Source organism: Micrasema longulum, unplaced genomic scaffold (genome assembly GCF_059751315.1).
Source record: "Micrasema longulum isolate JH-2025_06_02 unplaced genomic scaffold, ASM5975131v1 h1tg001166l, whole genome shotgun sequence".
NCBI lineage: Eukaryota > Metazoa > Arthropoda > Insecta > Trichoptera > Brachycentridae > Micrasema > Micrasema longulum.
The window spans coordinates 321212-339133 of NW_028278353.1; the positions used below are offsets into that span (position 1 = coordinate 321212).

The 17922-nt window shown below is 30.9% G+C and overlaps 1 protein-coding gene and 1 non-coding gene across 3 annotated transcripts; both read right to left on the minus strand.

The window, feature by feature from the left end:
• Positions 1-909: 909 nt before the first annotated feature.
• On the minus strand, positions 910-16847 carry St4 (Sulfotransferase 4). Of its 2 annotated transcripts, XM_088233946.1 has the most exons (10): positions 13686-13749; positions 11457-11538; positions 11028-11162; positions 10252-10351; positions 6642-6750; positions 4942-5031; positions 4734-4860; positions 2501-2595; positions 1403-1586; positions 910-1082 (listed from the first exon to the last, which is right to left on the minus strand). In XM_088233946.1, the coding sequence occupies exons 2-10, from the start codon at positions 11503-11505 to the stop codon at positions 973-975; spliced, it is 999 nt and encodes a 332-aa protein (XP_088090072.1). In that variant the 5' UTR covers positions 11506-11538; positions 13686-13749; the 3' UTR covers positions 910-972. The 2 variants fall into 2 exon arrangements, with proteins under 2 accessions (XP_088090072.1, XP_088090071.1); XM_088233945.1 differs by lacking the exons at positions 11457-11538; positions 13686-13749 and adding an exon at positions 16150-16847.
• TRNAS-ACU (transfer RNA serine (anticodon ACU)) lies at positions 3882-3954 on the minus strand. Its single transcript has one exon. It is a non-coding gene; the product is annotated as a tRNA-Ser (tRNA).
• Positions 16848-17922: the final 1075 nt, after the last annotated feature.

Here is a 17922-nt window from a genome sequence, read left to right on the forward strand (position 1 = left end):
CTTGAACATTTACAGAAGAGCTTTCTTCAACATTGTGCTTCCGCTTTTCGGATTTGTGAATTTCCATAATGACTTTATTAATTAACTCCTCGGAAGTAGGTTGGTTGCTTATTTTTGTGTCCAAGTAACTAGTGTTTTCTTTAGCGATATTTGATCTTCAAAATTGTCTGTACGCTTATTGCAGTAAAAGTTCAGATTTTTCCTTTAAGATTGGATACATTTTGCTTGCTGCAAATAATTAAGTTCAGAACAGTTCAGACAAATTTTGTCACCGCGTCCATTGCATTTTATGAATTTATCTTGCTGCAATTATACATGAGACTTGCTACAGTAGCTCGACATTGTTAATATATTTGTATTTTATAAATATTATATTTAGTTTGATTAAACTTGTAAGGATTTTGATTTTAAATTTTACGCCTTACTTTTTTAGTCCGCAATTATGTGAGCATCTACTTAAATGACAAATAAAAACTAACCAATTAGACAAGCTAAAAATTAAATATGACCTCACGGCCGGCCAATAGAGATAATTCAATATGACCAATCAGAGAGCGAGATTTCTCATTGACAACAATGTATTTTGTAAACGACAACAATTTATTTTGTAAACAAAATCAAAAGTTTTAAGTATTTTTAATATCATAACTGTCTCACTCCACAAAAAAACAAGTTGCTTATTCTGACTGCCGATTTAAAAATCACTTTGGATCACTTTTGAGTTCACTATCACTATTTTTACTAATTTTAAAACAGAGACAATGATGTATTATGTTTACACTTCAAATATTATTGTTGTATTCAATAACATTTGAATTATTTCCTATTCAGAATTTGACATTTTGGCAGAAACATTTTCTAAAATTCTCTGTCGATGAAAGAATTGAAATAAAACAAAAACAACGAAAATGATGTTGTAAAAAAATATAGGTATAATCTTAATTATTAAATAAAAAACATAAGACTAAAAATTCATATTGGTGGAAATTTTATATCCGTGTTTTTGAGATTTTCCGCTATCCATTTGTCTGCTTGGTCACTTAATTCTGGTGTAAATTCTTCTGTCCATCCCCCATTTTTTCCTGTTGATAAATATTTAAATTAACTTAGTTTTAAGATATTTGCTTAAATAATACGTCATAAGATAGATTTATTCAATTAAAAGAGGTCTAATAATTAAATAAAGACTGTAAATAAAAAGTTTTTAATAATTTACGTTCACACTAAAACTGATTTAAAACCATACTTAGATTTTTGCAATAGCTTTTAGATTTGATGCTTAGCAAGTAAAATTATCAATAAAAAGAATTACTGCAAATTACTACTCCATTTTTGAAGTTGTTTTTACTGCAATAATAGATACGTAAAATTTATTCCAGAATCAATAAATAATTTATGATACCTTTTCTGATAAATGCCTGCTCTCCTGTTTTCAGTACTCCAAGATCTTTAAGCACATCATAGTTTACTGATGGATTATTTCTGAAGTTTTCTATGCTCAAGTGTTCAGCAAGTCCTTGCACTTGCTCTTCATTGTATGATTTGTTAAAGAATTTGGACACTTTCTTAATTGTTGCTGGCAAATCCTGAAATGTTGTAATTCAAGGAAAATAATCACAAATTACTAAGTCTGCAGTACCAAATAAAATCCTTAAGATTATTTTCTTCATTTTTGAACTTTAGTGTCACGGTGACTTTTTGTCACAGTGTCAAGTGCTATGGAGATATATGAGAGTGCGCTCACTGTGGCGACATGGCAATACGGTGATAAAAAGTTCCAGCGCGACGTGTGGGTCGGCTGGCCCCGGCCTGTACATGTCACTCTGCCGGCAGACGCCTACCCAACGGACGTGTGTCGTGAAATTTGCAGTTATATTTAAGATTAACATATTATTACAACAGTGATGAAAAACATTTTAGACAAGATAATATAGAAGTCTAGGCATTTACACGGCTTATGACCTGGTTTAAGTGGCCACTTTACACACTGTAAAACATTCACCATTCTACGCATATTTGAACATCTATATTACTTCAACCCTTTCATCTGTTGATATTTGTGAAGTTAAAAAGCTGAAACCTTTATTTATGTGAAGGAGATTTAAGATGGCTGCTTCTCTGCAAGAAGATGATATTGACAACGAATTCACAAATACAAAAAAATTAAAGGAATTCTCCGATATTCATTTGAAAAGTAAATTACGAAATACGAAAATAATTTTTGAAACTTGAGAGGATATTGACGTAATTCAGAATACAGGGAGTAAAATTTTCCTTTAAATAATCGTTCATTATATATGGATGTACCCAGTAGTTTTTCTTTTGTTTAATTTTCTTTCTGCGTAATTCAAGAGCGCAAATCATTGCGACCTCTTCGAAATCCATCGCTAAATGAACATTTTGTCACCAGTAGTGAGTAGTGAGCGCACCCACAGTGACACAACGCGACAGTGACAAAAAGTCACCGAGACAAAAAGTCACAGTCAGCAGGTGGTGTTACCTTGTTCATTTCTTCGTAAAACATAAATAGCACATTCGAGTGCTCCTTGTGATTCCATCCTTCTTTAATGTGAGACCAATATGGCGTCCAATGATCTATAAATGATACATTTCAATATTATTTCAGAGAAAAGATTAATATAAAAGTTATAAAAAATGAAATGTTTACATTTTTCATATTAGCTTATATTCATGTGTAAGTGCCTGTCTGTGAACCATTTAAACAAACAGTTTTGTGAATATTTCATTTAAAAACTTTCAGTTTCACACACACAAATAAAGGATAATAACGATTTGATTTGTACCTTCAAGATGATAATTAAAATAATTGGCATGTTCATCAATGTATAAATTTTTAACGGATTTTGTTTTTTATCAATCAGAATGTAGAATGAACATAGGTACTATTTTTGTTCATTAGAAAACTTTAGTGTTAAAAACTATTGACATACATAGACGCGACCTATAGAGTATAATATTTAAAAATAATAATTAAAATGTGAAAACATATCCATGGTTACTGAGTGTGTATATTTTGACTAGGGCTGCATTCGATGATCGTGCATATGCTACCAAAAATTGGAAGATGCTTTGTTTTTTAAAAGTTTGTATTTTAATGTTAACAATCCACATTTGTTTGTGATGGATCCCAATCAGGTTCTTTTCTTATAATTTTGACCCATTGATTTTTCTTCACTGGATTTCGGGGAATACAAAAAAATTATCAACTCACATTTATTCTATTTTGTGCAGGCCTGTAAGTAAGACGACCTCCGCAATTGTGCCGCTAGGCATAGTTTGACGTTCACAAGAAATAATATTTATATTGAAATATTAATTATTTTAAGCTTCGTTAATCACTCCATGAACAAATATTTACCAATGAAAAGAATCCTTTTTACAATGTTTATCCAAAATGTTTTTACAAACTTTCATGCCACAAACAGGCATTTTGATTTAGATTCTAAACGTCATGCTAAACTACTAACTACACATTGGGCGTGTTTGATCGTTTGGGCATGAGTTAAGTGTCATTCTTTTTTTAAGGTTCAGGGCAAGTCTATGTGTATTAATATGTCAATGGTTGAAAATATATTATAAAACGAAATATTCTGTAAATTCTAGCACCAACAAGGAATATGTTTTATTAAATGTATACCTAGTAATGATTTTTTGAATAAGTAATATGTATTAATTCATCATCATCATTCCCTTTCCGCATCTAATGGTGCATAGAGCACTGGATTGGTACACCAATCGAAGCATATCTCGATCAATTTGTTACACGAAGGTGAGATGATCAGTCTTACGCTTCAGGTACCAGTCCAGGGATTATGAATTATTCTAGTGTGAAAACATCCTTTTAAATAAATATTTCATATCAACCATGTCGGGAATCGAACCCGAGACCTCTTGCATAGTAGGCAAACGCGCTGACCATTACACCACGAGGCCGACAAAATATGTATTAATTAATAAAATTACCTCTGAGATCTTAGTGCGACACCGTTTGTATTATACCTAAAGCGTTTAATATACAGGGTGTTCTTTCAACCCTGTCACATCCGAAACCACGATGATTAGTATGGGCAAGAAGACATACTAGCATTTAAAAAAATATTTAAAACGAACCATTTTTTTTAAAAGAAAATATTTTTAAAAAAACAAATGGTTGCGAACTTCTGTAGGGGAGAAGCGAGGGGGGCGCCGCGCCGCTGCGCGGTTGACGGTATATTAGACTCTCCCCTCACCCCTCCTCGTTTCTCCCCTGCAAAAGTAAGCAACCATTTGTTTTTTTTAATATTTTATTTTTGTAAATTTTATTAGTTCTAAAAAAATATTTTAATGTGCCAATATGTCTTCTTGCTCATACTGATCATCGTGGTTTCGGATGTGACAGGGTTTAAAGAACACCCTGTATATTGCAACAATACCAACAAATATGATTTTTGCCATTTCTAATTTACTGTGTTATCTTTATACCTAAGTATGTTAAGTTTAATGTATAGCATAGGATTATAATATAGTACAATGTATAAAACAACTGTGTAATATGTATAACTGTATTGTTTTTATATTATTTCATAATTTTGTAAAATAACAACGTTATGTTTGCTTATGTTTATAAAAGGCATTTGTGCCGTGTACGCTAATGAAAAAATAAAGAATATTTTTTTATATTCTTGTCAAATAATTGTAAGAAGCGGGTGAAGAAAAAGAATTGGAAGACTTACGTAGATTGCTTTGAAAATAATTCCAATATTTAGGAAAGTCACCGAGGTACCCCTGAGTTCTTATTAATCGGTTGAGGTGATAAAATGACACCGCAACATCTTTCGGGTTCCTAGCCACATATATTACCTACAAATTAATATTATAGCTAGTTAAAATGTTGATGATTATTAAACAACAAATTGTATTATGTCTAACTATGCTACTAACCTTGCATCCGGAAGTAAGTACTGTTGGTGGAAGTAATGAAAATGGTAAATGCGTCTTGATGAATCTTGGTGAACTAGATTTTTCCAAAATCTAAAAGCCGATAAAAAATTCAAAATACGTACATTACACATAATCGGAGGTACATATATTATCATTCTTATACCTATCCACACCCAGGCCATGATAATGAACGCTATCTTTATCAGTACATATCGAGACAGCATAAATTAACATTTATATTTATGTACAAAAATGTGCGTATTTGTATGAAAATTCAAAGTATCTTCGTCGGTAACCTGTAATTACATGTCGAGAAAAAAAAAATTGTAAATAAATTCTATTTTTCATACAGAAAACATAATTTTACTTGGTGGATAAAATTGAAGATAAATTTTAATTTCCCCTTAGAAGATCCAGATGGTGAATCAATGGGAAACTGCATTGGTAAACCAAATGCAGCATATTATCTGTTATGTGAAGGTAAGATGATCAGTTTTATGCTTCAGTTTCCGGCACTGGTACAGCCCTTGCACAAGGACTATGAAATATTGCAGTGTACAACCACGTTTAAAACCAATATTTCATACCAACCTTGCCAATAATCAAATCCGGGACTTTAAGGGGGTAAGCGTACGCGTCAACCACTACACTATGATGCGAACTTATCTCCACTGGATTTCCTTTGAAGCGGATGAAGAATACAGTTCTGTGAGTGAAACAGAATCAGAATCCTGGACAACTGTTCTCAGCTCAAGAGATACTCTAAGGAGGTATATTCAATGGATAAAAAGGTCCCAGGATCAAACACAGTACAACTAATATAAAAAAGGATGTAAAAACAGTTATTTTCTGCTAATTTTTTTCAGTAATCCTCAAAATATGATTTAATGCTGTTTTAGTGTCATGGACTTCGGATCCAGAGGGGTCCGAGGTTAAAAATTCTAATCTTATCGCAACTTTTTCTCATTTTCTAAAATGGTCATATGAATTATGCTATTTATATAAATTATTAAATAATAAAGTAGACTCTTTTAACCTACTCTCCAAAATTAATATTATGTCTCCTTTCGCGTGACAAGAAATAAGTATTTATTCCATCTGCCAGTCTGTAGCACTAACTATGCACAACACTCTTTCCTCTATCGTTCTTGCTCTAACTACAATGCTTTTTTTCATCTTTTGATATATTTAACACGCCCCTTAATTTATTTTAAAATAAATTAAGACTAATTCTTTCTGGCTGCGATACGATCCCACTTGCTTTTTAATGATGCTCATACTTACTCACACCTGAACACCTACTCTCACATACACACAAACACACCTCTACACTTACTCTCATACAAATACACATGAACACCCCCTTTTGTTGTACCACAATTTAATATTTATGATTTTTATTTAGAAACTTCGCTGGACTGTCTTTAAGCGGTATCTTTTTTATGTTATTATATCATTGTCGACTGTTTGTTTCTGTAAAATAAATAAATACTAAAAAGGTATGGAAATATACACGTTTGTAAATGAATACGAGAATTTTATTCTCCCCTCGCTTGTAAGCAAGAGTCTGGTTCTTTGTGCCAACTGAACCTATGGTAGGTCCCGCTCGGTGTGTTTGTGGTAAGCAAATAATAGAAATGTAAATAATAAATAAAAAAAAAACAGATTATTGGAAAAAAAAAGAATGTTGTAATTTTTACCTCCCATAAAGGAATACAAGTTTCTTCTAGCAATCCTAGTTTGACAGGATCATGTGCATTCTCTGCTAAAAATTCTTTTTTAGTTTCCTCGTGGATAAAAATACTGAATCTGAAAATAAAAACACGTAAAACATTCAAATTAGTCAGTGAAATTTGTTGGTGGAAGTCTACTGTAGTAGGTAACTAATAAAATAAAAACTTTAATAGATGACAGGCTTCTACCGGGGTACGTATTCCGATGGGAAGTTGAAATTTATCTTCAATTTTATCTACAAAGTAAAATAAAGTTTTCTGTATGAAAAATATAATATGTTTACAATTTTTTTTTCTGAACATGTTTAATGAGGATCTTCAGCCCTACGGAAAATGGGATATAAAAAATGTTTTCTTGCGTGGGGTAAAAATTAGAGCATTAAATTGTATAGCAAAGTTTCTTGAAAATGTACGGAAAAAATAATAAAAAATATATTTATAAAAACGCACTACTTTGAATGATGTCACTGGTTCATGTGAATCAACCTATGATCTGAGAGATATGGAAGATTTCCGGTCTGCTTGTCGCTTCTGGATCAATGGGAAGAACTGAATGAGAATAAGCGGAAATGAACCTCTGACGTTACACGTGGAGTTATTTGAGAAATACAAAACTTTAAAAAATCGTAGCGCTGATAATACAATATATAAAAAAATAAAAAAGACCACTGAAATTCCTCATTACCGGTTACTGATGAAGATACTTTAAATTTTCATACAAATATACAAACTTTCGTACATAAATATCGATATTAGTTTACATCGTTCAGTACATACTGATGAAGATAACCGTTCATAATCGCGGCCCTGATCATCATTATCACTTATTACTTATTACATCCGTCATCTTAAAATAACTATTTATTGCAAATGGTCTGTACCGGAAGATCTTTTAAAACTAAATTGAATTCCGGAAGAACAAAAAAATCCAATGTTGCAAATTTTTTCATTGAAACAGGCCATAATTTAATTATTAACTTAGAAAATGTTGAAATTATACATAATAAGTACTAAATAAGTAATAAATTAGGCAAACCAGAAACACTTAGGACAAATAAATTAAAAACAAAAAATAGCACTAACAACCTAAACGAAAAGTTGATAAATGTGTAATGTGTATCTATATCTTATTCAATAATTGTTTTCCCTACAAAACTAAGTAATTTCCTTTTAACAATACTATTTTGAAAATTCTTTTGCACTTTAATGACATACCTAAATAAAATTCTACCTCATAAAAAAAAACATGTACACAGGAACATTTTTTATAATATTTTGAAATAATCCGGTTCAAAAAAAAAATTTAAAATAAAAATTGAACTTTAACCTGTCCGGGAGTATAGCCGTACATGGTCGTCCAAACAAAATTTTCATCAATGGAGTATGGGCGTACATGTACGTCCGATTATTTTCAGAAATATTATTTGGGCTTGTAAAACCGATGGTTGACAACCCATGAAATAAAACATCGATAATTTTGATATAAATCATATTTACTGGTATAATTTATTATTTTTATTCAAGAAAATATGTTGCTTATAGCATTGACAATGATATAAAATTATAAAAAGTAAAAAAAAAACATGAAAAAAAAACTCACTCCCCAGATACAGTTTTGTCGGCAGAAACTCACTCCCGGACAGGTTAAAATAATATATAAAAATTTGGATTGAAATAATATGATGTACCAAATGTGCCTAAACGAGTTTTTATTATGTATCTTTTTTGTGTGATACTGTGTAATAGTACCATCTTTAGGGTAAAATTAGTTTACCCCGAAGATGGCTCCTGCAATGGTAGCCAAAATGTCAGAATGAATACAACTTACCCAAATAAAACACATATTGATAAATTATTAATAACATGTTGCCATGTATTATTATATAAATTTTCTGCATTCCATTTATCGACATATATAAATTTTTATTGTTTATATTTTTCTTTTATTATTTTGTATGTTGTTTTGATTATTTTGTAAATTGTTTAATATGTTAATAAGTTGTTTTTATTTATATATAGAAGAGTCCCGACTTAACACGGATTTTTTTAACAAGTCGGGACATAAAAAAATATAATTGTGTTCTTTTATAAAATTGCATTAAATAAATAAATGAATAACAGTGACATTAAAAATAAATTCACCTACGTGTACTTATATTGTCTAATAATGACTTTTTTACGATTTTTTATAGTATTTAGTTGTTTTTTATATATTTTTAAAAATTAAGATATTTTAATATATTGTTTTAAAAATCCATAATTGATTTTTAAGTAAAGAGTTTTTTACTAGGTGCTGCGTAGAATGTATCCACCATGCAAACATAGGTAACGGTGCAACATTTGACAAAACCCATCAATCGTATTTAATATTAAAATAATAATTTCCTAAAAATACATCTAGATAAGTACCTCCAGCGACATTTATGAAATACCCCCCCCCATACTTAAATTATATATACTTTTAAACAGTTTGTTTAGAAAAAATTCAATAACTAAAAACAACTTTATTTTTAACCACTTTTTTTTCTACCGACCGGTTTCAAAGCTATACAAGCTTCATTATCAAGGTATACTTAAAATGAATTCTATCCTATTTTATTTTATCAATGTTTATTAAATATTACATATGAAGCTAATAAATCAAGTCGTTTTGTCTTGTAAAAAAATTACCATTTTATATCTATGTATAATATATCTATATTTTAAGGTTTTCCATTACGTAAAACAAAACAAAAAACAATTCCTGTGTACACAATTGGGAGTGATGTCTTACAATTATGTTTTTCCTGTTTTTACTTAATAAATATTCCTAAAATTACAAAATATACAATGTTTTCAATGTCATCATCATAATCATTCCCCTTTCCGCGCCTAATGGTGCATAGGGCACTGAATTGGTACACCAATCGCAGCTTATCTTGATCATTTTTTGTTACATGAAGGTAAGATGATCAGTCTGACGCTTCAGGAGCCAATCCAGGGACTATTTTTATTTTTCTATTTGATCACAATATATTCATTTAAAATTTATTGAGACACAAGTCCTAACTCCATGGAACCAAAGTCCTGTATTCATTTGGAATGATATAAAATAATAGTGTAAAAACACCCTTATAAATAAATATTTAACGTCAACCATGCCGGGAATCGAACCCGAGACCTCTTGCATGGTAGGCAAATACGCTGACCACTACACCACGAGGCCGACTGTTTTAATAAGACTGATGTTTTCAATAATAACCACATAAAAAGTATTAATTTTATATCCTTTCCAAATTTTGTATTCCAGACTACTTTTTATTTCCTTTATTAATGAAATGAAATTCATTTTGGAATTAAGATCCTACCAATTGTTCTAGGTTAAATTAAAACTTTTAAAAAACATAAACTTTTTAAACTGTACCAATTTGATGATGCCGCAAGCGCGATGAAACCGGTTTTGGTCTATCAAACTAAGTGGATTAATGTGCTGACCTGTCGGTATTTTCAAAATTAAATCAAAATAATTAGTCAGTGTTAAAAATATATTTATAAATATGGTGGAAGTTATACAAATTATTAAAAAATATAAACCTACTCAAAGAATGGAAAACGTTTTGTCAAAGGAGTTTCAGAAGCAGCCTGATAATCCAAGTTTTTAGCAATCAGCCAAACTAATTCCTGAGTCCATGTTGTTCCTGCAAAGCAATATTAATTAATAAACCAATTAAAATATATTTTTTTTCCTAAAATAATTCTAATACCTAAATACAGGGCACCTACTTACTTTTTTAAATTTAAACATGGCAATACCTGGCTACCGCACCCGTCACATGAATCTATCTCTTTTCCATATACCAACAGTTTGCACGTACTATGCACAGAACTCTCTCTTGATTCGCTTGGTGCGTAATTATAATGTATTTTTTAATATCATAGATATATTTAACTGTAGTAAATCCACTTTTAAAATAAGAATTCAAAATTTTACAAAATTATGTTTCTTTATAAAAAATGTTTTTACATCATAAATTTAAGATGTTTCTATTCATTCGTATCAAACACACGCTCACCCTGTCCATAAACCCACCCTCATACCCATATGTAAACTTGTCTTGACCACTACACCACGGCGGCCTCCGTGGTGTAGTGGTCAAGACGCTCGACTCACGCACGGAAGGTTCCGGGTTCGATTCCCGGTGAGAACACAAAAATTAAAAATGTGATTTTTCTCAAGCCTGGGTGCTCTGTGATGTAATTCACCACTGTAATTAGGCCTCCTGGCCTGTTGTGGTGCAAAAAAAAAAAGTAAATGATGATGATGATGACGATGTACTCACAGACATATCAACTACAACATGCTAAATATTTTACCTGATCTGGGATATGTCACTATCCAAACATCATCAGGTCTGACATCAAAATTGTACAAACTCTTGGATGCTTCCACAAACTTGCTTGGTAGGAACCATTTCTCTTCTCCCACTTGGACAAATCCAGTTCTTTCCCCTAAAAGAAGAAATCAGAATAATCAGTCAATGCATATTTTACGAAACTTTGTTCTTATATATGTGAAATCTAATTGGATTCATGTTAGAATTATCACTATCGTGTCACTTTTTTGAACAATAAAAAAATATCCAGTCTACAAGAATATTATACAGGTGTTCTTTAAACCCTGTCACATCCGAAACCACGATGATCAGTATGAGCAAGAAGACATATTGGCACATTAAAATAAATTTTTAGAACAACTAAAATCTTAAAAAATAAAATTTAGAAAAAAAACAAATGGTTGCTTACTTCTGCAGGGGAGAAACGAGGAGGGGGAGGGGGGAGTCTGATACACCATCAACTGCACGTCCGCGCTCCCCTCGCTTCTTCCCTGCAGAAGTAAGCAACCATTTGTTTTTTTTTTATTAAAAAAATATCTTCGTTCTAATTATTCTTTTAAATATGCTAATATGTCTTCTTGCCTATACTGATCATCGTGGTTTCGGATGTGACAAGGTTTAAAGAACACCCTGTATAGACTGTCTGTTTAGCTAAGAGTAAAGTGGAAATAAAAACACTACCGATAATATAAATATGTAAATGTAACCAAAAATACATTTTTGTGAAGAGAGTTACTTAACTTCAAAATAAAATGGGATATTTTTTTATGAAATTGAAACGTAAAACTCAACCTTATATTTCTGTTATATACCAGATATATTATCTGAGAATTTAAGTCTCCTTGGCGGTACCCATATACAAGGAAAAAATTCTCACTGCTAAACGAAAAAAGCTGCTTTGCTGTAATCTGGAAGACTTTACAGATTTGTGACGAAAGAAGGTAATCCAGATAAATATAATATAATCTTTATTGGATTGAGGAAAAGAGAAAAGTGAACTGTTCACTGACTGGAATTCATTTGATTGGACATGATCAATTTGCTGAAATGATTACAAAATTTAAAATTATTTTTGGAAGCCACCAGATTTGTATATCCGATAGATTTATAGAAAAGGGGCAACGAAAAGCTTTATTATTAAGCTTCGTATTCATAAGAGAGCAGCAGCCGGAGGGGAAATCGACAATATAAAAGCATTTAAAAAAAATATTTATGATATAATCATAGAATTAAGAATAGTCCAGAAGGAGTGTAGAATCATATTTGAATACATCGGACTGTGTTCAATAATCCCCCCCACTATGCCATACTTTCGCCGCGCGCATTCGTGATGTCGCCGCGTAATGTTGCTTAATGGGGAAAAAAAAAAATCATTACACGAATGTAAGGTAAAAAAAAGCAATTCGTTAATTTCTCTAAAATTTTATTGTGCACGCGGAAATATTGATTGACACAACAGAGTAGATAAGTAAAGGGTCATTTAATAAGAGTAATTGAATTAATGAACTTTAAACTTAAAATACAAAACAAATTTTATTTTACATAAAACGGATATTTTTATATCATGTTAAAAAAAAATGACGTTTTGAAGATGATGTCGGTCAAATGTCTACCACAGAGTTGTTTAATCCGAGGTCCAATTTTCATTAGTTCTCTCATTAGATGAGCAAGTAGGTGAGCAAGAGGTAAAAAAAATTACTACCCTGGCTACACTAATGAAATTTCCATTTTGTTTCTTCGACAATGAGGAAGTTCAGTGGTTTTTTTAATTTTTTTTATTTGTTAAAAGACTGTTAAACTAAGTCAAAAATTATTTTTTTAAATTTTTATATATCGTATTATCGGCGCTACGATTTTTCAAAGTTTTGTATTTCTGAAATGACTCCGCGTGTAACGTCAGAGGTTCATTTCCGCTTATTCTCATTCAGTTCTTCCCATTGGTCCAGAAGCGACAAGCAGACCGGAAATCTTCCATAGCTCTCAGATCATAGGTTGATTCACATGAACCAGTGACGTCATTTAAAGTACTGCGTTTTTATCAAAATATTTTTTATATTTTTTTCTGTACATTTTCAAGAAACTTTGCAGTACAATTTAATGCTCTAATTTTTACCCCGCGTAAGAAAACATTTTTTGTATCCAATTTCCCGTAGGGCTGAAGTTCCTCATTAGACAGATGGAAAAATAATTCAATGTCTAAGCAATTCATTTGCTACTTAAACATTAGTTTGCTAATTACACATGAAATGTGATACCATCCTGTTTCTTTAAGATCCTAGCAGTATTTATACACTTTAAAAGGACACAACACGGCATAGTTGAATTCAAATCAGGAGTTGCGTATTGAGCGACGTCTACAAAGAAACTAATGGGTCAAAACGCAAACCGTAGTAGTTTAGTCGCCTACTGTTTGATGTGCGTATGCGGTTTTCGGACTATTCTCAATTCTATGGATGTAATCTTATGACAGAGTGATATAAGAAACTGTGGACAAAAACAAAGCCACAAAAAAATCATGAAAACGAAATGTCTTAAATCCAAAATATGTGAAATAAGGCAAAGGGAGATCAAACCATGTTATTTAGGGAAACATTACATTTTAAAATGTGATTGAAAATGTGTAAAATATTATACATACGCGCTGTAATTTTCTGCAGATATTAGATTATACCATGATTTTCGTATTCGTAACCACAGATTACAGATATTCGTAACGTAATATTGTGACAGGTAGACCGCTACATTTTGAATTTTGAAGTGTTGCCAGAATGTTTGCTTACAAAATAATTTTCCATATTCATAATAGTACGTAAGTACTATATTATTTCCATATTCATGATAGTACATAGGTAAATAAATGTATAGAAGTTGATGATGTTTAATTCGGCTTATAAATTACTTTTACTACATGCCTGAGTATTTTAGTAGCTTAGCTTTTCGGTTCGTAAGTACAATATGAAAAAAATTAATTCCAAAAATAACTATAAAACAAAATTATAATACCGGCTTAATAAACAAAGTTGACTGCACAAAAATCATTTCGAAAAAAAATTATTATTTAGGCATTATTATTATACTCTGCTATCGACGAAAGAGTGAATATTTTATCGTGGCTTCACTGTCTACCGATTGGTACTTGATACCTCGTACTAAGTACTTACTCACAACAACGTTACTGACAATAAAAATAAAACTACCTAAAGAAAAAGTACCCAGGAATCTACTCAGATAATATCAAAATTTATTTTAAAAGTGTTTAGTGAAAACGAAAATAATTATTGACTTTCTGCATACACGTTTAGTATTATAACAGGTAATTTTATTCGGTGCATGCCACCTACTTATTTTATTATTAAATAATAATATCAAGAGCGAAATGCTATATCAAAAAAGTGTCTCGGATTTTTTTTTTGCATGTTGATAAAATGGTAACTTGATATATCGCGCAATTGTTTCCGAAAATAATTTGAAATGATTGAGTAATGTTTTGGCAAAATAATTAATTTAACATACCTACATAAATCTAATTCCGACTCACCGCAATGGGTTAGTGGTTTTTTGCTATCGCGATTATTTATGTCTTGAGTCATTCAGAAACACAGTAAAAAAATGCATTGCCAGGTTTTTAAGTAGATAGTAAATATCATTTTTGTTAAAGAATACAAAATCATTCACAATTTTATTTTCAACAAACGTAGGCGAAATCATATCGCAAACTAGGAATAGATATATATATATATATATATATAAATATATATATACGAAAGTGTTTCAAATGTTGAACTGGAGAACTAAATTTTAAAATATCATCACCATGCCCTTATATTTGCACCCGATGGTGAAAAGCACACTGACTTTTGGAACATGGAAGATCAAATAAATGCGGCGCATAATTTATTTTGTTAAATGAAGGTTAGGTAAGAAAATACTATTTTTAAAAGCGTCTCTGAAAAATTCATACACAATAATTTAGTAAAATTGACTACCTATCTAAAAAAAGTATCTAGATAGATACAGAAATGTTTACAAAATTGATATTTTTTATGTAAGCCGCGGATATAAACGTTGTTTTGTATTTTCATCAAATTTATTTCAGTAAGTAAAAGCAAAACCGGATAATATCTGCTTTATAAAACATCAAACATCGCGTAAAAGGAACTGTAGAGATTTGACTTCTGTAAGTTGTGTAGGTATGGTAGGTAGTAAAAAATATCTAAATATACAATAAATATATTAAAGTTCTTCACATATTAGAGACAGAACCGGTTTTCAATAATAACTATTGTGTAATATTTCAAGAAACACACCTGACTTCTCACGACATTACGTTTTATTGTTAATCTTTTATGTGATTTCAATCTACCTAAAGTTGATTTGAAAATGATAATATAAAAAGTAACAACCCAAAATTTAGTAAAAAAATCGAAAATATCAGTATTTATATTTGTTGTAAACAACCGACTATTTAATTTGATGGAAAACGATATGGATACACCCTGCCTCATAATTTAATGAAAATTCTGGTACAAAACGAAATGATATTTTATACATAAAACCTATTCAATAATAATACCTATTCAAATAGTTTTCAAACGTAAACATTATTGAATAGGTATTAAACTTATCTATTGAAAAGTTATTTACGTTACGCTGTTTGCCAAAATGAAGGCGTTTTGAGGTGTGAAACGAAATTATTTTATTATTTACTAATAAACCATGTAATAATTGAGATATTCTTATTATTGCCAAACGAATAAAGACAGGTTTAACTAATACTCACGTCAAAAGTTAATATATTACAATACCAATTCTTACATCATAAGGTACGTTAAGAAATTAAGGATTAATATAATATTTCCAGATTTACTTCGCTATAACAATATTATGATAACTATCCACTACTCAGGTGATGTTATATGTAATTTAATTATTGCCGTGTAATAAATTGTCAAATAATTAATTACTTTACGACTATTATATTTAAATACAAAACACAATCAATGGGTGCATACCTACATCATATTCAACAATCTCCATAGAATTGGCGAAGAATCAGGTTTGAACCTACAAAGAAAACTCAACTATAAAATTAATTTACATACCGGTGAAATCTTTCAGAAGCTGGTCGTTTATTTTTTTATCCACAAATTTAATTTCGTACGGAAACTCGTTGTTGTTGAACATCGCACTAGAACACGGAGAGCTGTCGTTGCTGGAGTCCATGTTGACGGCGAAACCTCTTGATCCACACTAAACTACTAAACTTGACACTAGAAACTAAACACAAACGTGATGGCGCCCAGGACCGGTCAACTTCTCATTTGTTCACGAGCAGTATGCAGTAGGAGACAGAATGAGCACCCAAGAGCGACTGAATGGGTTGACGAAAAAGAAATCGAGTCGAGAGTGAAAGTTGACGAGGAATTTGGAAATTATTTGGGATCTCCCACGACCACGAGTGACCGAGGCTTGATATTCACAAGTGTGCCGATTATTATGCATTACTTGTATAAACACACGTACTATACACAGTTAATAGCTTATACCTTTACAAACTACAAACGGCCTTATTAAAGTGTTAGTAAATAAATTTGGCCAAAAAACTAACGAGAATTTTAATGTTTGGACTGTAGTTTCTTAATGAAAACAAAAAAAGGAAATAAATAAACGAAATACAATTAATGTACAACTTTTGAATTTATAAAAGTGAGCAATACCTGCCTCCTAATTGCTTAATAACATATATGATGATGCCACCAAAAGCGATGACTACCGCCTACATATAATATATTTATGTGATAAAAATTATTGGAGAAAAACGAGTCGTCATCTCACAACATTATGAGTAGCTATCTTGTTATTTTTTTATGATACAAAGTACCCGTTTATATAGTGTTTATTGTCACGCTAAAATATAATTTTACCCATAGTATCTAATATTTATTATAGAGTGGATTTTTTCCAAATTCCTGATAAACGAAGAGGAGAAATCAATACATAGATTTATTTAAAAACCCGCTACGCGAAGCCACCTAAAATATAAATAAACGCGTGTAAATTTAGAGAAAATTCGAGACCAAAAACTAAGATGTTTCGAAAAACTGTATCTGTTCAATTAGCGTGTTACTAAAAATCAGAAAAAATCAATTTGGCCTCACTGAGGTATAATTAAATTTGGACTAAGGTATATTATTTGTACCCGCATGAAGCATTAGTATTTTTTATAAAACTATGAATTATTCATTTATTTACCGTGATTTTTTTAGATAACAATATTACACAATACCTACCTATATCGAATATCCTTCTTTGCCACTTTCACAACTAGTAATAAAGATTTAACTTGGATAATTTTACGCACAAACCCCCAATGTTTTTTTCTGTTTGACATTACATTCGAAAATAAAGTAAAGATGGGAGGTGTGAAGTGAGTGAGATGCATACGATCCTTAAAACCAGATAAGAGTGGACCAAAAGAAATATTTTGCTTAGTGGATTAAAAGTTTTGCGCGTTGAAAATAAAATAATAAAATTACACAATTTGAAAATCTTAGAAATTTAAAAGGCGATTCATGATGTATTTTATATGTTCATTTATGTATCTCTATAACAATACATATATTTATGTGTATGTATATGTACAGGTTGTTCTTTAAACCCTGTCACATCCGAAACCACGATAATCAGTATGGGCAAGAAGACATATTAGCATATTAAAAAATATTTAGAACGAAGAATTTTTTTTAAATAAAATATTTAAAAAAAAACAAATGGTTGTTTACTTCTGCAGGGGAGAAGAGAGGGGCCGCGGCTGACAGGGTATCAGGCTCCCCCCCCCCTCGTTTCTCTCCTGCAGGAGTAAGCAACCATTTGTT

What these genes read in the sequence shown, in the direction of transcription:
- St4 (XM_088233945.1), bottom strand. Translation starts at nt 16,270, where the DNA reads ATGGACTCCAGCAACGACAGCTCTCCGTGTTCTAGTGCGATGTTCAAC. An exon ending in CTTGTATTCCTTTATGGGAG is followed by an intron (nt 5,032 to 6,641) that starts GTAAAAATTACA and finishes ATCGGCTTTTAG; the next exon opens with ATTTTGGAAAAATCTAGTTC. An exon ending in TTATTTTCAAAGCAATCTAC is followed by an intron (nt 2,596 to 4,733) that starts GTAAGTCTTCCA and finishes TATCATTTATAG; the next exon opens with ATCATTGGACGCCATATTGG.